Below are 23,852 nucleotides of genomic sequence, written 5' to 3'. Positions count from 1 at the left end.
TCACTGTCTTTAGAATAATATTCATTCCTGTAGCGTACATTCCTCATATTCTTTCAATTACAATTTCATTGTTTTTGAAGAACATGATATCTTGAATATGTAGCTTTTCTCTCGTTGTGTTTATGCAACAAAAGTATTCTATTTGTTAATCTTATTACTGACAAAAAAAAAAAATAAATAGATTTTTTTAGAAATGGGGATGTTACAATAGAGTGAGCAGTATGAAGTATAACAATTTAAACTGGAGTTCCTTAGTTTGGAATTCTGCTGTAACATTGTTGATTGTATTAATACATATAGCAATACAGTAATCCCCCACTTTACCCGCGGTTCGAATCTCGCGCCCACGGTTTATCGCGGAATTGCATGTGCCACATAACTAATTTGTTTCACTGTTTTTCCCGGTCTCTCGCGGATAGCACGTTAGACCAAAAAACTTATAGGGAATTGTTCTTATGGAGTTTTATGTTGAAATAATAAAATGTATTAAAAGAAATAGAATTATAAAACAAAGTAAAATGTTAATACAGTACTGTATACATTAAATAGCATATTTGGGGTGGCGTCCGTTTATCATGGGCGGTTTTGAACGTAAACACAGTGATAAACGGTAGATTACTCTATATTATTTTTTTATTAAGTTACTTTTATATTATTTTAATCGCATGATGTTTAATTCAATAATAATAACACCAATGCATTATTGTTTCACTATTATATATTTGCACATTTCTTTTTCTTTGATGCTGTAACACAGAGATTTCCACAATGTGGGACGAATAAAGGTTTATCTTATCTTGACTTAACTTAACTCATGTGCAGAGACTTGTAATGCTAGAAGCATCATGTAAGCAAATATACTGTTTAAAAATGTGTTGGATGAGGCATTTATTTAGCATTTACAAAACGAGGGTCAGGTGTCCAGGCACCACCTGACCATGAAACAGGTTAAAAGACTAGCTGCCTTTGTGAGAGTGAGAGGAAGTGAGGTAGAGAGACCGATACTGAGAGGAGAGAGACAGAAACATAGAAAAGAAGACGAGAGAAGGAAAAAAAGAGATGGAAAGATGGACACAGAAAGATGCTGTTAAGTTGAATGGATATTTGATTGTGTCTCAAGTAGTAACACAAACATAACTAGAAACCATTAGATGTGATTCATTTATTAAATAACTGAAATATTGCAGTTATTCTGGTTTAGCAAATAAATCATGTTCTCCATAATAAAGTCCAAGCTATAAGTTGTGTTTAAGCATTGGTTTTATTAGATGGGGTTGAGAATGAGAGGTGTACAGTAATGTCCTGTTGCCTTTCATAGAATATTGTGTATTTGCCTTGCAGTATGACCATAAATAACCAGTGCTACTTAAAGAAGGATTAGTGTCAAAATGTGCTGATTTGTATACAGCCACACACACACACACACACACACACACACACACACACACACACTATATACAGTAATTATATATGTCACAAGTGAACATGTTTAGGCATAGAAACTGTTTGTATGGTGAAAAAATAGAGAGGTGTGTGTGTGTGTGTGTGTGTGTGTGTGTGTGTGTGTCTGTTTGTGAGCATGTACTGTCTTATTAGTTTTTTGCCACAATCTTTGTGAGTTTGATTAGTCTCATTCTCTGATGTCATCAAGTGATGTCACCCAATTTTTCCTGTTTTTTGATAGAACACATCTGTTCTGTTCTGATCGGTTGTAATTAGTTTGATTTCATTCCATGCTACTTTATTCAGATTGAATTGGTTGTATCTGATTTCATTCTATTTCTATCTATTGTAATCTAGTTTATTCTATTCTATTCTATTCTATTCTATTCTATTCTATTCTATTCTATTCTATTCTATTCTATTTTTTAATTTGATTCTAATCTGTACTGTTCTGTTTTATTTTGTTCTACTTTGCTCTGTTTTATTCAACTCCCCTCTCTTCTAATCTAATATTCTATTCCATGCTTTATTTGATTCTATTCTATTCTATTTTTATTCGATTCGATTTGGTTTATTCGATTCTGTTCGGTTCTATTCAATTCTGCTGTTTCATTCTAATCTGCTCTTATTTAATATTTAATTCTATTCTATTCTATTCTATTCTATTCTATTCTATTCTATTCTATTCTATTCTAACCTGTACTGTTCTGTTTTAATCTGTTTTATTCAAATCTGCTCTCTTTTAATCTAATACTCTATTCTATTCTGCTTTATTTGATTCTATTCTATACTTTTTTGTATTCGATTCGATTCTGTTTTATTCTATTCTATTCTATTCTATTCTATTCTATTTTATAATGTTTTATCCGATTCTATTCTCTTCTGTTTTATTCAAATCTGTTTTATTGTTCATTTTGTTCCGGTTTGAACATAAAGAAACAAACCCGTGCATGGTAGTGTGATGTGCATTCTGTTCCTCGCAAACTGGTGTTGGGGGAAAAAAGGCAGGGATAAATAGCTTTGGAAAACCTTTTTTTCTTCTTCTGATGGATGGCACATGGCAACATACATATAAACAGCTTCCTTAGGGCAATAAAATGCCACTTTAAGAAAATTGAATATTCAGGCTGCATTAATTCATGTTCTGATCAGGGCATTGGTTGTGCAGTAAAGTGAAGGGTCTGCTGTCGTCTCAGTGCTTGGTTTGTGTGCATATGTGTGTTGGGGTTGGTGGCAACTTGGCATTTGTCAGCTTTATTCTTCTGCTTCAAGTCTTGATTGATGGATCATCTCCAGCCTTTTCTTCTTTTCTTTTTTTTTCTTCCAAAAGGTTTTCCTCAGAAAAGGTCAGACACTTAAAACTATTTGCTTAACAGCATGTCACTTTCCCTTAGAGGACAGTAGGGAAAAGTGAAAGAGGCAGGAGTCTTACTGCAGGACGTTGGGGTGTGTGTTTGTCTTACTGGGATGAAATTTCCTCAGAAGAATTGCATTTTCTGACACTTTTGACCTTGTGGGGACATTTGGATCAGCCCCATGAGGAAACCTGCTCTCTTTTTATTTATTTATTTATTTATTTTTTTTAGGAAGTTAAACAAACAGAAAAAAATACTGAACAATTTCTTTTTGGTTAATGAAATAATGTGTTAGATGGCATCCAATATAAGACTGTATAGGTTTTTGTGTTTGAGCTAGTTTTGGTAGGAATTGAAGGAGTGCATCCTGACCGTGCACTACCGTGCCAGGCTTTGTGTCTGCTGTCTGTACAGGTTACGCTCTTGTTTCAGACGCTGGCCATTAACCGAGGGGAGAATCTGAAGATACTGTCAGTGAAAGTTAACATCCCCGATTGGGTGAAGGCTGATTTCTGTAGGTGGTGTGTTAACGTCAGGTCAGTGTCCCACCTAAAAAGTGCACACACACAGTAAATCCTCACACATGGTCATTTCACCACAGTTCCCAGAATTGTGGTGAAATGACCATAATATACAGCTCTGCAGTCCTAATGTAATGATTTTGTCTAAAAGAATGTGTGTGGAATATTTTGTAGGTGGAGGCCACAGGGGTTTGCACGTCCAGAACTGATGAAAATTTTAAACAGTGCTGTTGAGGACTCCTACAAGCGACTTCTAATGCCTTTGCTCAGCAGGGGGTACAGGTAATCACTGATTTAAGAAGGCTGTTTCTAGCCTTTTTGCCACCCTAGTGAGATTCCTATTGTCATCCCCCCAATCCCCCATGGCACCGTTATACTACCACAATGCTCCACCCGCACACTATCCAAATCATTCGCAGCCTTCTATTAAAAAGGTCACACAACTAATTAACTTACTGTATATTAAAATTTAGCAGAGTATTTACCAGAAACTACTATATTTACATAGGTCTTTAGTAAACATCCGGGGTATATTTTGCAATTGAGTTGTGAAAAAAACTCTAAAACATGTAGCTCTCAACTATTTTCACTTGATTTAAAAGATTTAGTTACACCATGTTGGTTAGCCTTACTCTAAATGTTATTCAACAAAGCAGTCCGATGCGGCAGCGCTTAAGTCCTTAAGTCCTTTCCAGCGATCTTACCTCGTGCTCTGCATGCTCTGATCACATTCGAGAAAATTTCAAAGCTGCATCTACTGCTAATAAAGCTGCCAATGGCGCTGCCAGTTGTGCCTACTATGTTATATGTTGCCAGAAATCTCTGGCATAATTTAGCAATTTCTTTGTTTTTATGGTTGCATTGCATTCTGCAACTTTCAGTCAAATTCTTTGCTGTCTCCTGCTTCTGTATTGAATTTTTTACTAATATGGCATTGAATGTCACACGGACATATTAAAAGGGGAACAGCAGAAGAAAGATTTTGGTTTGTTTGTACGATCTAACAGTAAACAATTGTTAATCATTTTTCTGTTAAACTATTGGAATTCATCAAACAATGTGAAAATCAGAGCGACAGATCTGTTGCGTTTTGGATAGAGGTTTCGTTTAACTCAAACAAAAATGCATGTAAATGTATAAAATTTCTTCTAATCACTTTTGCTTTCTTTACTCCTCTCTGTTTCAGGACCAAACTGACCACCAGCGCTGAGAAGGAGTCCGTCGCTATGTTTGTGCGTAATCTCCGGCAGCGTCTGTTGGTGTGCCCTGTGCGTGGGCGTGTCCTTATGGGTGTCGATCCTGGATATCGCCATGGTTGCAAACTGGCAATCCTTTCACCCACCAGTAAGACCACACCTTAATGCACAAGTCTGCTTTCTTAAATTATGTCTAGGACTGTCTAAGATCTATATTTATATCTAGGGTTACTAGGACTTTATGTTTAAGGCTATGTTTTTCTGTTGTTGGAAGGACTGGTGTTGAAAGCCAAAATATAAACTTTTCCATTTCTGTTGTTAGTATTCAAATGTATATGAGGTTTATACGTTAGTGGCTTGCGGTTTCTTTATGGACCTCACTTTATGTATTGTTATGAACCCCACTTGTAAAGTGGCTCATTTAAGAAGGGGGAAATTAACATAAGTCAGGTAAGTAACATAAATACACTCGGGAGACAAACCGGGCAGTTTGACCATTTAGTAATGACTGCTTGACCCTTGCATCACCTTCTGCAGCAGGCAACAGATTAAACTAATCAAATTAACTACATTAACCAAGAAAAAGTTAAACCTAATAGACAAATAACACACCGATTAAAAGAACATCACCCAAAATACACAAAGAACGTAGTTATCATCACCGTTGGACATCAGGACATGCATGAACAAGTGCAAGCCACATGCATAACGTGCTTTATAAAGTCTAAAATCATCACGTAGCATTATATTAGCTCAGGCACCTTGTCTAATGCTCTCCCATCTCAATTTAAATGTGTGCAGGGGCAAAGCTTAACCTTGGGAGAGGATAAACCCAATCAATACAAACAAAGACAAACACCAAACATACAAAAAACGGCTTAGGCCGCAACAGCACATTGTCAAGATGGAACAGGTTTGGCCTGCATAGTTTCAGTAAAGAAAAATCTTAGTTATCTGCTGCCTGTGTGCTTCCGAATTAATGGGAACAATTACATATGGGTTGTGATGGTCAGGTGTCTGTATACTTTTGACCATATTATGTCTTTAAAATAATCTTGAAATACCGTATTTTCCGGACTATAAGCTGCTACATTTTTCCCACGCTTTGAACCCCGTGGCTTAAACAACGAAGCGGCTAATTTATGGATTTTTTCTCACTGGTTTTTCCAGTGAGCCCCATAACATTAGACCAATGAAATTGCTGAATGGGTTGAGGTGAACCAATAAAACTCTTTATATTAAATCAGGTGCGCTCCCACTGAATCGGGTCGCACCACATCATAAATATGGATGAGGTTCCTCTGAGGTTTGACCTGCCGCTCACTCGGACTGTTATCCGGAAATTACGGTATATAAGGCACTTTAAATTGAATATACATCGTATCTAAAATAGGGATTTGCATCTCCATATCTGAGGCCGATGTTATTCGCCTCTTGATTTGTAGCCTACGATACATTATAGTTACATATTAAGCAGATACTGATGCGATGCGAAATAAATATTTTTTAACCAATGCAAATAAGTTGAAAATGCATCACATCGATTTATGCCAATTCACCGATGTCGATCAGTGAATGTTACATCACTAATATATAAAACATGTTTTATTTAATACTTTGGTTACAAGCATAAAATAATTTTCATGGCCGAATTGAATCAATACATTTAAAATCATGGTAATCATAGTAATCAGGATTTTTCTAAAACCCATGCTAGTGTCCATAAACAAAATATTTTTTAAAAAGTCAGAAATGTGAACAGTTTTTCCCTGCCAATTAAGACAGTGGTGTTTGTTTGGCTAGCATGAGGGGTTTCACGCTGGGCACGGTGCATGGCCACCTCGCAGGTGCCTGATTAGCCTGGTGGGTGGGTGTCATTCGGCTTTGCCCTCTGCCCTGAAGCGGCACCACATGGATGTACACACTTCATGCCAGACTCCTTTTGACTGTGACTGGTCTGTGGGTGCATCATCAGACAGACTTCTGCTTCTCAAGCAGGAGGGTATGGAACAGTGGTGCTGTCTGGCCTGGAAGGACGAGGCCAATTTGTGAGCTCAAAAAGAAAATAGGAAAATTAGGAAACATGGAATTTAAATTTACTATCTCCCATGCTGACTTTATATTCAATTTGTTATTTTTTTTTGTCTTTGTGACTTCTCAGGTCAGATCCTGCACACAGACGTGGTGTATCTTCATGGCTCAGGCAGGAATAGAGAGGCTAGCAAACTGCGCCACCTCATGCTTGAACATAGGTACTACAATTTGATCAACGTTAAAGTCACCACATTTCTTATATATATTTATTTACTTGTTTGTTTGTTTATTAATTCGTTTGCCCAGACTGTTTTGCAGCCTATGTATGGATATCTGGGATATTTATCTATGAGACAAGGAAAAAACTACTGTATAGTTACCAGCAATTGTTAAAAACAAATTGGTCTTTTAAAAGTAGTGCTGTAATAATTACAAAAAATCGAATTAAGATTGCTCCACAAAAGTCATAGGCACACATATTTTAATGAAATATTTTAATGTTCGTTTCTTATTTTCTTTGTGTGTTGGAATGCATTCAGTTTCATTTTAAGTGTTTGTTCATTTGTTGATTTCAGTAACAGGATTTTTAAATATGCTATTGATTGAAGATTAGGTTATATTAGATTTACTTTTCAGATTAAAAAAAATGTTTTAATTATACTCACTACTAAATGTTTGTGATTTCTGCGATACTGAAGTGAACCAAATCCTTTGGACACTAACCAGCTATTCTAACTTTCTTACATATTGCAAAAGATGATTTTTGTCTATTCTATACCATATGGCTAAAAGTATATGATCATCACGATGGACTTTTTCAAATGTTTGCTAGAAAGGCAGAAGCACACAATTGTCTAAAATGCTGTGTGCTGTAATATTAAGAAATCTTTTATTGGAATTAAAAGTGCAAAAACCTGTTCCAGCATGACTGTATCCCTGTGCAAAAGCAAGGCCCATGAGAATATGAGTTGCTAAATTTGGTGTAGTCGAGCTTTGCACAGAGACGTCAACCCCCCACTTAATGCCTTAACAGCAACTTGTAGTGCTCTTATATTTATTATAACTTCATATACACTATCTCAAAAAAGTGAGTACACCCCCTCACAGTATATCTTTTCAAGGGACAATACTATAGAAATGAAACATGGATAAATATCAGAGTAGTCAATGTGCAGGTTGTGTAGCAGTACAGATTTACTGCCCTCTAAAAATAACTCAGCATACAGTTATTAATGTCTAAATAACTGGCAACAAAAGTGAGTACACCCTAAGTGAGCATGTCAAATCTGTGTCCAAAGTGTCAATATTTTGTGTGAGCACCATTGTTATCTATCACTGCCTTAATCCTCCTGGACATGGAATTCACCAGAGCTGCACAGGTTGTTGCTGGGATCCTCTTCCACTCCTCCGTAATGACATCACAGAGCCGCTTGAGGATGCCCCACAGATGCTCAATAAAGTTCAGGTCTGAAGACACACTTGGCCACTCCAACACCTTCACCTTCCTCCGCAAAGCAAATGGCATCTTGGTGGTGTGTTTGGGGTCATTATTATGTTGGAAAACTGCCGTTTGTCCCAGTTACTAGAGGAGTCATGTTTTGCTTCAGAATGTCACAATACATGTTGGAATCCATGTTTCCCTCAATGAATCGCAGCTCCTCAGTACAAGCAGCATTGATGCAGCCCCAGACCATAATGCTACCACCACCATGCTTGACTGTAGGCAAGACACAATTTTCTTGGTACTCCTCAACAGGGCGTCGCCACAGATGCTGGACACCATCTGAGCCAAACAAGTTTATCTAAGTCTCGGGACATGGTTTCAGTAATTCATGCTCTTTGGCAGGTTGTCTTCCGCAAACTGTTTGCACGCTTTCTTGTGAGCAAGCTTCAGAAGAGGCTTCCTTCTGGGACGACTGTCATGCAAACTATCGACTGAGCACTGATAAGCGGACCGTCAGCTTCGAAAACCTCTAAAGCAAAGCTGGCAGCATTCAACCTCGGCCATTTTTGCGGAGAGCAACAACTTTAATTCTCAAATTCTTTATCATGAGGTGCCATGTTGAACATCCAGTGGTCAGTATGAGAGAATTGAACTCAAAGCACCAAATTTTAACTGCTCTAATACAAGATACACAAATTTGTATGGTCCTGGCAAGCAGTCAAAAAACATGACCATAATGAACAGGACACAGGGCTTTGCATGTTTACACAACGTACAGCTGTTATCACTTAGGGTGTACTCACTTTTGTTGCCAGCTATTGAGACAATAATGGCTGTATGTTTAGTTATTTTTAGGACAGTAATTTTGTACTGCTTTACAAGCTGCACATTGACTACTCAAAAATATATCCAAGTTTCATTACTATAGTATTGTCCCTTGAGAAGATTTACTAAAATAGTGTATTGTAAATTTGTGAGATACTGTACATATATATTTATATTTATATATTGGAATGTAGTTGCTCAACAGAATCTAGTTTATAAAATACTTAGGCAGCATAAAGAGACAAATACACGAAAACCCAACTCCTAACTTAAACCTACACGTGAGACTTATTTTTCTAAGAACTTGCATAACACGATTTTGACATTTTCTTTCCCCTTCTTCACCCCCCTCAATCTCAGCTGCCAGACTGTTGTCATAGGAAATGGAACAGCATGCAGAGAGACGGAGTCGTTCTTTGCTGATCTCATCAAAAGTGGCTTTTTTAAGCCGTTGGATGTGTCCTATTGGTAAGTGTGGAAATGTTCTACTTGCCCTTCAACAATGACCCAGTGTCAGTTTGGTTGTTTCTGCTTCAAAAGTGTCATATAAGAACTGCTGCAGGAGAGTTGATCTTAATCTGGTAGGAAAAAAGAAAACAACCCCAGCACTTAACTTTTGTTTATTTAAAGTGAAGTCAAGTTCTTCCTTAAATCTTGTGCAAGAACCCAAAAGTCGAAAAATGCACAATCAATAAACTCCTAGTGGCAGGAAAATAACGATGGGAATATGTCGGAGTAGAGGAAATAAAGATGGTCTGCAGCGTAAGTCTTGTGGATTTGAAATATCTGGACTGTGTTTGACTGTCTTTAATTAAAAACAAATATTTCTCACCACCGTTCAAACCAAAACTCGTCCAGCATGCTCTCATCCAACTCAAATATCAGCTGAATTTGGGATCGTCTCATTCTCTATCTAGCCAGACCCGTGTTTGTTGACTTTTGGTTTGGGCTGGAGGCCTGCCCAGAACCGCTCTGAAGTGGCCGTCTATGGAGTGCAGCAGTGGTGTGCTATTTTTTTATATTTTTTTTTTTGGGGTATTGCTCACATCTCTGAGCATAGCTTGGATAAGTCTGCCTTGGTAATTCTCGGCGAAGCACAGTGCGTCAAACCTGACATCCATGGCGCTCCACAAGTGGATCCATTTCAACCTTCATTCTAAAATGGAAGCAGAAGATTTGAGATCTCTACAAAACCAACATTGCATCTGCTGTCAGACACGGGGTGCCCATGCTTTAGCACTGGTTTTGGTCTTTTTGAGATTGTGACTGCCAAAAGTTCCTGAAAGCAAAACGTGCAAGACGAAATAAATCGCGCAGATTCCATTTCTTATTCAGCAGCGTATAATCTGTTATTCAGAAATGCTGCCGTTTCAGCTTTTTGCAGCGGTCAAGAACTGTAAACATACAAAGCACATAGTCTGTTCGTTATTCCTATCAGATATAATACAGTACCTCAGGATATATGTTGAATAGTTGAACAAAATACTACATACATTCTCAAAGGACGCATCTCAGTTGTAAAGGCACTAGGTTACTGATCAGAAGGTTGTGAGTTGAGACATAGTGTCGCCCAGCTTCCACTCTTGCGGCCCTTGAGCAAGGCCCTTAACCCCTTAGTGCTCTAGGGGCGCTGTGTCATAGCTGACTTTGGGCTTTCTAAAATTGAATATGCGAAGAAAGAATTTCACTGTGCTGTAAACTACATGTGAGAAGTATGAAGCACTTTTCACCCTTCTTTCGAAGTACGAAGTACCATGTGCATGCACAAAGCGTCTATACTATACACACCATTCAATTCTGTATAATTTAGAGGCGTATACTGCAGGGATCCATTTCTTTTTATATGAACCCCCAACTTATCTTATTTAAATATACACGTTCTAACCCCGCTTGCAATTTTTTTTTTTATTACACTTAGCTATTCAGTAAATGGTTATTTCAGCCAGCACACTAAGTAACACGATAGACATGCTTTCATCAGCTTTTGTCGCTGGCCCGGGTTGACCTTTTTATTTTGAAATTTATCTGCTCTTTCTACCGTGTTGTGGTTCTCATGGGCTTGAAATCGACACATTCCTTTTAGGAAATTGGCTCCTTTTTTCCCCCGACTTATTCTATTGGTATATTTTTCTGTAAATAATCTAATAAATAAATGGGCTGATGCAGTAAATTTTTTTGAACTTCAGGGATATTGTTTTTAGATATCCTTGTCTTGACTTTGCAAAGCCTCAAGTCAATCAGGACATTATTACGGAGCTGAGCATCAAAACCTCATGTTGAATTACTGGTACTAAGGACTATAAAAATGAAACATGTTTTTTTGGGTTTGAAATATGTTGAAAGTGTTGACACTAGCGTAGGTATACATACTTAAATTTCATACATTCACACTGCGCTTTGGACAGTGTGTCTTTCTTCAAAGCACTTTTTCCCCAACTTAATTAAACCTCTGGGTTCATTTGCACCATCTGCTTTTTGTCTGTGCACACTGCTGCTGAAAAGCCCTCCTGGTGTCTTCATCCCTCATCCTTCTTTCTCTTTCTGTCCCTTCATTCCTGCCAGACTGCTCTCTTCTTTAATTCTGCCTGACTGCTCCAGCGCAGTGACAGCCAGAGCCAGCGGCACACATGTAGCGGTCAGCCTATGGGAGAATCGCCTCGTGCTCATCACAGTTCTCCGACTCCCTTTGCAGTCAAACATTGCCACGTTTTCACGCTTATGTGCCCATTGCTATTTTGTTGAAAACACCATTAAGCATTTTCTTGAACATTTACAATCTTTGTTTATCTGACATTTGTCTCTGCCTCAACTTCAACTAAATATAAATAAGTATGGGTAGAGATTATAGTCTAAGCCCAGCCTGGAAAAGTATTAGACAATTTGACTGAAAATGAATGGCTTGACAGCTAACTTGGTGTAAACCAGCAGTGCTCACACTTTTTTGACTTGAGCTACTTTTGAAATGCCAAGTCATGATCTAAACATGCTAAATATATATTTAATTGTGTGTATGTGTGTATATATATATATATATATATATATATATATATATATATATATATATATATATATATATATATATATATATCTGTATATATGTATATATCTTCTCAAGGGACAATCTTGGTGGTGTGTTTGGGGTCGTTTTCATGTTGGAAAACTGCCGTTTGGCTTAGTTTCTAAAGGGAGGGGACCATGTTGGAATCCATCCTCAGTAAACCACATTTCTTCAATATTGAGGAAAATAAAAGACATTGGTCATGGTGGAAAGGTACTCACACAAATAAGAGAAGTCACTGCATATTTTTGCAGTAGTAGTGTGGTGACTTGTGTGTTAGAGAGAAGAGATCTCGGGCTGGCCACCCCTTCAATCAAGTGACAAATGCTAAAAAAATCTAAAAATGTTTTTTTTTTTTTTACTTTTTTTATGGCACGCGATCTACCCATACAATCTTTGCGGTCGACGGTTTGGGTACCCCTGGTGTAAACCAATTTTCATAGTTTATATTGTTCGCCACACACTATGTTGCACCTTCGGAATTTGCAGTGACGTCTGTATGAAACATTTTTTACCAAATGTAGAATTGTATTCAGTAAATAATGTAGTATTAAAAAGGACACAGTAAAAAACAAACAACCAAAAAAACCCCATATATTTAATATGCAGTTTATTACCTAGAACACATGAAAATATGTTTTTAATACATATTAAGTGAGGTAATAATAGTAATAATTTTAAATATTATAGATCAGTATTTTATACAGTGTCCTGAAGTGGTCTTGGTGCTTCTCCCTGTTAGGCTGCAAAAGGATAATCAGCTGTCAGTCTTCTAGTCTGCTGTAGACTTTTAGCCAAAACTCTGCTATACTACAGTGCTGTTCTACTTGGGAGATTCTGACTGTCAGTGTTCTCTCTTACTGGTATGTTACTGTTGGTGTAGTAACAGATAATTCGCAGGATTTAAGGTGGACATAGTCTATAACTAATATGCATTTTAATGTGCAGCTTAGCTATACAGAACAACAGGTAGTCCCTATACTTCTGATAAAGATGTGTTTCTATGACCCCATCGTAACTTGAAAATATGGTAGGTCGAGGCATGACCTAGCCTAACCAGGAGTCTTAACGAATGGTGATCAGTAAGGGGCAGTATACAGTAATTTGTTAAAATAACAATTTACAATACATCATTTAGCAAAACAGAGCAATTTACACTACCATACTCTATAAACTTTAACATATATTTTAGATTAGATTACAGCACATGTACAGAGCCAATGAAATGCAGTTAGCATCTAACCAGAAGTGCATAAGTGGCCTGTTTAAAATAGATAGCAGTAGATAAATAAGGTATGAGGTCCATATATACAGGGGTGAGGGTGAATATTGTACAGACATTTTTGCAGACAGCGTTTATTGTAAATGCTCTCCAAGGTGGGAGCTGAGTGCCGATGATTTGTTGGGCAGTTTTCACCCCCCCTCTGAAGGGCTTTACATTCCGAAGCAGTGCAGATACTGCACCACACTGAGATTCAGTTAGTGAAGATGCTTTCAATGGTACAGTAAAAGTTCTCCAGTATCCTGTAGCACAGACAGAACTTTTTAAGTCTCCTCAGAAAAAAACAGGTGCTTTTGTGCCTTCCTGATCAGGATAAAAGAGTTCAGAGACCAGGTGAGATTCTCAGAGATGGGGACTCTAAGGAACATTACTAGGTTACACATGTAACCTTAGTTCCAAGAGGGAACAAGATGCTGCGTCTAAACGCTTCGGGAACGCCTCGCGTTGTTCACGCTCTAAATCGCATGTTTTACGTTGTGTAAACCAGGAAGCTACAAAATGGGTGAGTGATGGTAGCGACATTAGCTTTTGAAAAAGAAGAAGGTAAGCACTGCAGGAATGCAGGGAGTATGGCCTGTTGACGCAGCTTTTGTTCCATTAGGGAAATAGAGTTACATACGTAACCTAGTGACGTTCCCTTTCAGGAACTCAAGCTGCGTCGAAACTCTTCAATAACAAGTGTCCAATCACGCCATACTGACCAGTCCCTGCCTTGTGTGTCTGAGCACAATCAGCATGCAGGACAGAGGAGCCGGAGTGGCAGCGGGGTGGACCTATGCCTATTTGCTGGAAACCTTTCCTATGAGGGCCATAGCAGACAAACGGCTGCTCTGACTTCCTCCAGGAAGTTGGACTTCCACCTGGAGGTATGTGTCCAGTGCTCGCACAGAACACTGGACACAGTCGATTTTGCTTTCCTGGTCGGAGGCTAGGAAAGGTGGAGGGCAGAATGTCTGCAGAACTACAGGTCGTGAGGGAACCGCAGGCACCTTAGGAACATACCCAGGTTAAGGGTAAAGAAAAGCGCTGGCCATGCCAGGGGGCAAACTCCAGGAGAGACGGGGCCATGGAAAGAACCTGTAAGAACCAGTAGGAGACAAGCTCCTTCCTGGCGGATTCTCTCCAGAACTCCCGGGAGCAGCGCGATAAGGGGAAAGGCGTACAGATGTATCCTCGGCTATGTCTGCACCATGGCGTCCAGCCCTGGGACCACAGGAGGATCTGCCACACCATCTGCCACACCAGGGCAACCTTTTGCTAGGTTGCCCTGCGAGCCCCTTGACCTTTGGCGCCACTTTGCCTCGGCGAGAGCAGGACCTGAGCCGTGAGGGAGAGCGCATAGCACAGCTAAAATGCTAACAGTTAGCTCCCTCGAGAGCCGACTAAGCATGCTTCTAAGCAAAGTGAACAACACATCGAAATTCACAGTCGGAATTCTGCTTGCAATTCTGCAAAGCACTTACCTGAACATACAGCTAATGTCGCTACCATCACTTACCTATTTTGTAGCTTCCTGGTTGCGACTTGCCTATTGGCCGGATTTTACACATGATTCAGAGCGTGAACAACGCAAGGCATTCCCAAAGCAGCATTCGACGCAGCTCGAAAGTTCCTGAAAGGGAACTTAAAGCTGGGGAACTTAAAGCTGGTATGTAGAAGCAGGTGAAAAAGCGATGGTTTTCTGTTTCACTGTTCAGCAATGCCAATAAAAAGAAGCGAGACAAGCTAAAATTTGGCTTTCCGACACAAAAATGCAGAAAGAAATACACGCTATAACACCGAGACAACCGAACTCTGAATGGCAAGTGTAAGGCATCTCACAAGGCAATAGATGCGTATGTACTTGAAGCGCCCCAGCATATTATACAAAAATGTTAATGTTTTAAAATATTTTTCATATTATCGTAAAATCCAAAAATCATAAGTCGAACCATTGTAACTTGGGGACTACCAGTATTTACTTGAACATCAAGTAAGGAGTCTCCAGTGTTAATCCTGAATATGTTTTATGGTATTATAACAAATTACACTTTTTGTCCTGTTTATTTTAGAGAGATCGGTGCTGTGTCTGTTGACACTAAGTTTACAGACTTGATGTTCCACAAGATCCAAAGAAGTATTTATTGATTTAAAGTATGATGCATCCTTGTTCAATGAATAGGCAGCAACCAAATCCACTTTGTATTAGATTCTCTGTCATGTGGATTCTTTAAATCATTGAGCCATGCTGAGGAGTGATGAGATTAGAAGGATTGTTTCTAAGTTCAAGGACAGCTTTTTTTGTTTACTCACTTGCCTTATGATTAACATATCTCAGCGTTTTCAAGAATAACGGAATCCAAGTTGACCGCTGAAGGAATGACCTTTCCTGTCATAGTGCATCATTTGAGTTTTTAAAGAAGTCTTTTTTTTTGCCACATTTTTCTTTTCAGTTAAGATGTCAAGAATCCACAGATCTCCTTCTGATGTATAGTGGCAGTCACTATAAAAACTTTGCCTCTCTGTAAGGTATTTCTTGCTGTGTGTGGTTAAAAATTACATACATGGAAACTAGAATTGTAAACTGAATTTTGGAGAGAAAAAAAGTGGAATGTTTAATCACTAGTTTAGAGTACGCCTCCTTCGTTGATTTATAGGCTTGCATATTCGTTATGCCACAGTGCAGCGCTGCACACTGCTGTTCCTTCGTGCTGACTGTGCGTCTTGCTCCTGAGGTAGAGATGACATGTATGCTGTTTAACTAAAAAGCCTAGAGTGATATCTCCAACTGATGGTGTCAGTTTGACTATCAGAGCAGCCATGCGATACAGCGCTTTGGCTGCTGACCACTCACACGGTGCTTTTAGCGATGCTAGGAGAGGATAAAAAAATACTCAGGATGATGTCCTGCCACATGCTGGCTCGTCACTGACCATTCGTTCAGTCTGGGGAACAAAGACGTGTCACAGCAGGTCTCGCAGAGGCCCTCAGCTTCTGTTTGTTTTTGACTTCTTTCCATTCAGCTATTATTTAACTATACTAATAATTTCCACTGAGCGTTTCTGTAAGAATCAGTGCGAGACTCTGAAACAACTAGTATATCTAGTAAACATGCCCAAAGTACATTCGAATGAATTCAGCTGAATAAGTGAATTATTCTCGATTATAAAGTAGAAGGAACATTTGGGTTCTGGGTTCTTCTATGTTTCCTTCCATTGTATATGTATATCACTTATGTCCGAGATCTTACAAAAATGATTACACCGCTCACAATTCCACATCTTTTTCAATGGGCAATATATATATATATATATATATATATATATATATATATATATATATATATATATATATATATATATATATACACAGTGAGGAAAATAAGTATTTGAACACCCTGCTATTTTGCAAATTCTCCCACTTAGAAATCATGGAGGGGTCTGAAATTGTCAATAGTAAAAAAAAAAAAATTTATGATTTTTTAACTATTTATTTGTATGATACAGCTGCAAATAAGTATTTGAACACCTGAGAAAGTCAATGTTAATATTTGGTACAGTAGCCTTTGTTTGCATTTACAGAGGTCAAACGTTTCCTGTAGTTTTTCACCAGGTTTGCACACACTGCAGGAGAGATTTTGGCCCACTCCTCCACACAGAACTTCTCTAGATCAGTCAGGTTTCTGGCCTGTCGCTGAGTTTGAGCTCCCTCCAAAGATTCTCTATTGGGTTTAGGTCTGGAGACTGGCTAGGCCATGCCAGAACCTTGATATGCTTCTTACAGAGCCACTCTTGGTTATCCTGGCTGTGTGCTTCGGTCATTGTCATGTTGGAAGACCCAGCCTCGACCCATCTTCAATGCTCTAACTGAGGGAAGGAGGTTGTTCCCCAAAATCTCGCAATACATGGCCCTGGTCATCCTCTCCTTAATACAGTGCAGTCGCCTGTCCCATGTGCAGAAAAACACCCCAAAGCATGATGCTACCACCCCATGCTTCACAGTAGGGATGGTGTTCTTGGATGGTACTCATCATTCTTCTTCCTCCAAACACGTTTAGTGGAATTATGACCCAAAAGTTCTATTTTGGTCTCATCTGACCACATGACTTTCTCCCATGACTCCTCTGGATCATCCAAATGGTCATTGGCAAACTTAAGACGTGCCTGGACATGTGCTGGTTTAAGCAGGGGAACCTTCCGTGCCATGCATGATTTCAAACCATGACGTCCTAGTGTATTACCAACAGTAACCTTGGAAACGGTGGTCCCAGCTCTTTTCAGGTCATTGACCAGCTCCTCCCGTGTAGTTCTGGGCTGATTTCTCACCTTCATTAGGATCATTGAGACCCCACGAGGTGAGATCTTGCATGGAACCCCAGTCCGAGGGAGATTGACAGTCATGTTTAGCTTCTTCCATTTTCTAATGATTGCTCCAACAGTGGACCTTTTTTCACCAAGCTGCTTGGCAATTTTCCCGTAGCCCTTTCCAGCCTTGTGGAGGTGTAGAATTTTGTCTCTAGTGTCTTTGGACAGCTCTTTGGTCTTGGCCATGTTAGTAGTTGGATTCTTATTAATTGTATGGGGTGGACAGGTGTCTTTATGCAGCTAACGACCTCAAACAGGTGCATCTAATTGAGGATAATAAATGTAGTGGAGGTGGACATTTTAAAGGCAGACTAACAGGTCTTTGAGGGTCAGAATTCTAGCTGATAGACAGGTGTTCAAATACTTATTTGCAGCTGTATCATACAAATAAATAGTTTAAAAATCATATATTGTGATTTCTGGATTTTTTTTTTAGATTATGTCTCTCACAGTGGACATGCACCTACGATGACAATTTCAGACCCCTCCATGATTTCTAAGTGGGAGAACTTGCAAAATAGCAGGGTGTTCAAATACTTATTTTCCTCACTGTATATATATATATATATATATATATATATATATATATATATATATAATAGTCAATGTGCATCTAGCAGTACAGCATTTATCACAGAGCTGCTGGATGGTAGACACATGAGGGTCTTCACATTCCACTTAAGGATGCTCTACAGGTGTTTGAAAGGTTTCAGGTCTGGAGACATATTTGCCCACTCCATCACATTCACATTCAGCAATGCAGTTGTCATCTTGGCAGCGTGTTTGGGGTATGTTGGAAAACTAATATTTGTCCCAGTTTCTGAAGGGAGGGCATCATGTTTTGCTTCAGATTGTTAGAATCCATGTTTCCCTTAATGAACCGAGGTTTCCCAGTACCTGCAGCACTCATGCAGCGCCAGACCATGATGCAACCACCACCATGCTTTACTGTAGGCAAGACACAATTTTCTTGGCATTCCTCACCAGGGCTTCGCCACACATGCTGGACACCATCTGAGCCAAACAAGTTTACCATAGTTTCATCAGGACACGATTCCAGTAATTTATGCTCTTTGGCAGGTTGTTTTCAGCAAACTGTTTGCACGCTTTCTTGTAAGCCAGCTTTAGAAGAGGCTTCCTTCTAGGACGGCCATGCAAACCAACTTGTTGCAGTGTACGGCGTATGGTCTGAGCAATGACCAGCGGACCTTCAGCCTTCTGCAACCTCTAAAGAACTGCTGGCAGCACGCATGCATCTGTTTTTTGAAGCAGCTTCTGCACCTGGCGCACAGCACGAGGACTCAAATTCTTTGGTGGACCCTTGCGAGGTCTGTTCTGAGTGGAACTCGTCTTGGTATGTTGGAAAACTGCCTTTCGTTTTAGTTTCCGAAGGGAGGGCATCATGTTCTGTATGTGTGTGTGTGTGTGTGTGTGTGTGTGTGTGTGTGTGTGTGTGTGTGTGTGTGTGTGTGTGTGTGTGTGTGTGTGTGTGTGTGTGTGTACGTAGGTTGATTGTTGATACTAAATTGCCTATAGGTATGAGGGTGTGTGTGCATCATGCCCTATACAGGACTGGGTGATTTCTCCCAACTTGCTCTTCAGTGTTAACTGATTGGCTTTAGATCCAGCACAGTCCTCACTAGTGTGATGAAGATAAATGTAAAATCTCTTAACAAATACGAGGTGGTACCAAAAACTTTCAAAAGTAGTTCTGTTTATTTCTCACTTTATATTTCTAGGTTTTTACACTATCACCGTCAAAATAGTCCCCATGCACAGCAATACAGCGATCCCAGCGTTCCTGACACTTTTGGAAGTCTTCTTTTTGAAGCGTGTCAAGCACCTTTCGTCGTCTTCCAGTGATGCTCTTCCGCTCTTAAAGCGCACGTGCCACTTAAAACACCTCGAACGACGAGTTGCAGCATTGCCGTACATCAAATGAACATCATGTCAAACGCCTCTGTGGAAGATTTGCCCAGTTTCACCTGGAATTTCATGTTTGCTTTGTTCTAACTTGCTGTCAATGCTGAAATTTCAGACGTGGTAAAGCACGTGGTCAGAACAGCACAAGGTAGCACCATTTAGTCTTGAAACTTTTCGATACCACCTTGTATGTTAGTATGTCATTCTCAGTGCTTTAGGGTCCAAAACTTTAGTTTGAAGTTATATTAGTTTATATAATATCACATTCGTTTTCTATTATCTGTATTTCTATTAACATTTCTCACAGCATCTCAACAAATCTTGCTTTATTGAGTGTTGAGCAGTTTGTTGTTAACTACAAGTGAAGAATTGTGCTGTAGGGAAATGCATTTATACATTAAAATAATATTGCTTTGTTCCCTTATGTATTTCCCCATTATGTAAATAGAACAGCTTTTTGATGTCCTAGCTATTGCTGGTGGTCTTGCTACTCCATTCTTTTTTTTTTGTGTGAGTGCTCTCGTCATTTCATTTTGTTTCGTTCCAGTGAAATCTGTCTTCAGGTAATTAATGCTCTTGGATTCTGGCCTGTTCTTGGTAGAATGAGATCATTCATGGCTGCAAGGCCTTGGATGATGACTATTTGGCATCAGTGAAATTCGTCTTTGGAACTGTGGAGGATTCTGGGTAGGGTGATTAGGTCAGTAAGGGATGGAGGATAATTATGGACACATGCCTGCAGATATAGGCTCTGTTGAAGGTTGCATGTCTGAATTAGAAAGGACAGCCAGTTCAGGAGTTGCTCAAGAAATGGTCATGCTCTGCACTGCGTTACTTGCTACGGTTCCTGCTTTTAAGAATGTAATGATTATTAGTTTGCATCATTAAAATAAGGTCATTTTTTTTAAAGTGTGGCTCAGCATTACCCCAAATCAACCATGTTGTATCAAAGTGATCCTTATTCAAGTACAATTAATTGTACTTGAATAACTTGAAACACTGCAGGGTTTTAATTTTGCTATGTAGCATAATCTTACATTTTTTTCACTGTGATCCAAATAAATCATAGGGGAGATGAAGGTTCTAATGGAGAGTGGCAATGTTTTTGAAATTTGTGCTAGACAAAAATTGTTTTTTTGAATGAAGCCGTTAAAATGTGATGGAAGTTTAGTCATTCAGCAGGTTAAAGGTTTTATAGAAAAAATATTATATTAATCATTTAGGAAATAGAACCGTATTATACGCATTGCCTCCATTTGCCTTCACTGATTCAGAAGCAAGATAATTTAACAAACCAAGATAATTAAAAAGAAAAGCCTGGGTGCAAATTGTTTGCAATTATTATTGAATTAGATGTCTGGAAGCCATGGACATCACCAAATGCTGCAAATGACATCACCTGATGTCTGTTACTGCTTGTTTGTGGAACTTCATTTTGGTCTTCCGTAAGTAAAAAGTATGCTCCACTGGTTTGAGGTCTGGTGAGTCACTTGGCCATTGAAGAATGTCATTTCCACGCTTTTGGAGTTAATCATTATGCATCCCCACTGTAAAGCACAGTCTTGTTTGTTTTGCATAATTTGAGAAGCAATACAGCTCTATACACTTTAAAAGTACAGTGATGAATTCTATTTAGAGTCCCATCATGATGAAGCACTATTTTTCAATTTCCACTGAAAACCATACAGTACATGCCATATATGATGTGGTATACTTTGGATTATGAGCCCTTCCTTTCCTTTTGCATTTTTTTTTACTAGTTCACTTGTCACAGTCCGAAGAATACTGGCTTCCAGAACAGGACTTTTTGTTCCTACATATTTATAATTTAGTTTTTCACAGATGCCTTACTAGTTTTTTATGAAGTATAGACACTAAGCAGTCAGTCTTTAATAAAGTGTCAGCCCGAGACCACATTGCGCAGATTTGGGTTTTGTCAGTCAGGCATGCGATTGAACTCGCTGTCACATCAAACTTTTGTCGCCTTAAAGCCAGATGCCGAATATTTATTGTCAGTTGCTGTCTAGTGGCTTCTTGTGATGTTATCATGTCTAGAAGCAGTCCCTACCAGTAACACATTTACTGTGCTGCACATTTCATGCCTCGTTTGCCTGTGCCTGGTGGTTTAAAGTTAAAGTTTATTGCCTTCGGAGAAGAAAACGATGCACTTGGAAACCTCCGTGCCACAACTGCACAAGTCAACTGAAGTGCTTATTAACATGGTTTGTGGGGCTGGTATACGGTTGGCTTGGAAATGCTATTTTCGGGGGGTTATAGTGGCAAGCATTTGCGTGCAATTTGATGAGCAGGAACCTTTATTTTATTTTTTTATACTAGATTTGTATGTAAAAGTTTAGATGAAAAGTTCTCTTGGGAAATTGTGCCATATAAAAGCTGTATAATTACAGTGAAAATATTCTTTCACCAAAATTATTTGTAATGTAGTATAAAATCCAACGTGCCTCCTAATGACAACAATTTTATTTATTTTGACACGCTAGAAACTTGTCACCTTTAGAAAGATTTCCTGGTTTTGTTGATCAAAAAATGGTAAAAAAAAAAAAATAATGGTGCCTAAATATATAAGCTGTTCTTTCTAAAAAATAATCCAATGACTGATTTTGATGAACTTTTTGTTTTTGGATGTTGGAATAGGAATTTGATACATGGGAATAGTATCAAAGTGTGTACGAGGTAGTATCTAAAGTTTTTAGACAAGTTTTGTAACACGCCAACAGGTGGCAGCACAAGGCTGCACGCATAGTCACAGGAAGCACCAACCTTCATAAGTCGCTGTGCCAAAAGACATTGTCCTGTGTACATCGGGAGCAGTGCAACTGGTGCTATTTTGAGCACGTGCTTTACCAAGTCTGCTATTTTGACCACATGTGCGCCCTGTCACCAAGCTCTCTTCACATGTGGGTTTCTCACCCGAAACAGCCTAATCTCACTTCCACACCCATCCTAATCGCCAGATTTGGTTCCTGCGGACTTTGCCCTCTTTCCGAAGATGAGGATCAAGCTCAAAGGTCATCATTTTGATACTTTTGGCGAAGATCCAGCGCGAATCGCAGAAAGTGCATGACACGTTTTGAAAAGTAGATTTGAAGTGGCAGGAATTGCTGTGCTAGGGGACTGTTTTGAAGGTGATGGTGTGTAAACGCAGATACATAAAGTATTCTTGTAAACAGATTTTTTTTGATACCACCTTGTATCTTTATTTCTGTGTCAGAAAAATGGACGTCCGGCTGTGGGTGTCCCCGTGTGTGTAAGCTGTTAAAGGGCTACAATTTCTTGGACCGACTCTGACTTTGCCCCGTGACAATGACGAAGATTTAAGAGACTAAATGCAAGTGTGTTTGTGTGTGTATTTTTTGAGCGAGTGTCAGATCTTAAGGGTTATCGAGTCATCAGCGGCGCTTAGGGGCAGGTTGCGTTTCTGAGTGGATCTGTTTACATTTACTTGTGGCAAAATGGGTATGGACATCATTCTGCTGGCTGCCATGGCGATGCCCCTGCATTAATATGACCGTGCCCATGTATCCATGCCCGGGTCAGTGTGGCCTGCTATTTAGCCTCCCCAGCAGCTGTTGTTAATTAATTCGGACGTGACGAGGTACAGTCTCCTGCCTTCCATTTTCCGGCTTCGTTTCGTGTAGACACCATCTCGGTTTCAGCTGTCCTCAAGCAGCTAACAGTGTCAGCTAACAGTGTCAGTTAATCACAGGCATTGGTGGGGGGTTGGTTAGAACAGACAAATAGGGGTAATAAATTAATTCAGGAAGTGTATTTCTGTGTGTGTACTGCATTCACTGTAATGATAAAAATGGTTTTTACAGTCTGTAGCTGTGTGTGTGTGTGTGTGTGTGTGTGTGTGTGTGTGTGTGTGTGTGTGTGTGTGTGTGTGTGGGAGGGCACCTTATTAAATGACCATCTCCACTGTGAATCTACTGAAGGTCATATGCCAGGCCTTGTTAGCACAGTTTTCACAGTGACATGTCAGCTGGGACAGATGGTGGTAAGATGTTCTGTTACAGGGGTCGGGATGGTGGGTGGGTTTGAGGGAGGAGGGGGGGTTTGGTGGACTCCGGAGGAGAATAAAAAACAGACCACAGGTCCTTCTAATGGAAGATCCAAAACTTCTGTGAGCTGTCATGGTTAAAATTTCAGTAATTGGCCAACTTGACATAGTGAGCCTTGCTGTACAAGGAGGATTGAGTGAAGTGGAGTGGTTATACTGGTGATGTCATCATTTCTTTTTGCCTCTTTTAGTCCTTTCTTTTTTTTTTTTTTTTTTTTTACGAATTTGATGAAAGCCCTGAAGAGATCGGCATCTGGCCTTCACTTTGACCTTGTTCATGTAACCGTAAAGGTAGTCTGGTTTTTTGGGGAGCAGTAAACTTGCTTTTGGTGGCTGACCTTGACCTT

The 23,852-nt window shown here is 39.3% G+C and overlaps 1 protein-coding gene across 1 annotated transcript in view; it reads left to right on the top strand.

Moving 5' to 3' along the window:
- The window catches only part of srbd1 (S1 RNA binding domain 1), a 75,965-nt gene that overhangs the window by 16,652 nt on the left and 35,461 nt on the right, over nucleotides 1–23,852 (top strand). Inside the window, exons 9-13 of the mRNA XM_046835722.1 lie at nucleotides 3,231–3,334; nucleotides 3,494–3,601; nucleotides 4,506–4,663; nucleotides 6,677–6,767; nucleotides 9,179–9,286. Of these exons, the coding sequence (XP_046691678.1) occupies nucleotides 3,231–3,334; nucleotides 3,494–3,601; nucleotides 4,506–4,663; nucleotides 6,677–6,767; nucleotides 9,179–9,286 (569 nt within the window). The remainder of the gene's footprint in view (nucleotides 1–3,230; nucleotides 3,335–3,493; nucleotides 3,602–4,505; nucleotides 4,664–6,676; nucleotides 6,768–9,178; nucleotides 9,287–23,852) is intronic.

The sequence above is a fragment of the Silurus meridionalis genome, chromosome 2, assembly GCF_014805685.1.
Source record: "Silurus meridionalis isolate SWU-2019-XX chromosome 2, ASM1480568v1, whole genome shotgun sequence".
Classification (NCBI taxonomy): Eukaryota; Metazoa; Chordata; class Actinopteri; order Siluriformes; family Siluridae; genus Silurus; species Silurus meridionalis.
The sequence above is the reverse complement of the archived record's forward strand: the minus strand, read 5'-3'. Positions and strand labels throughout refer to the sequence as shown.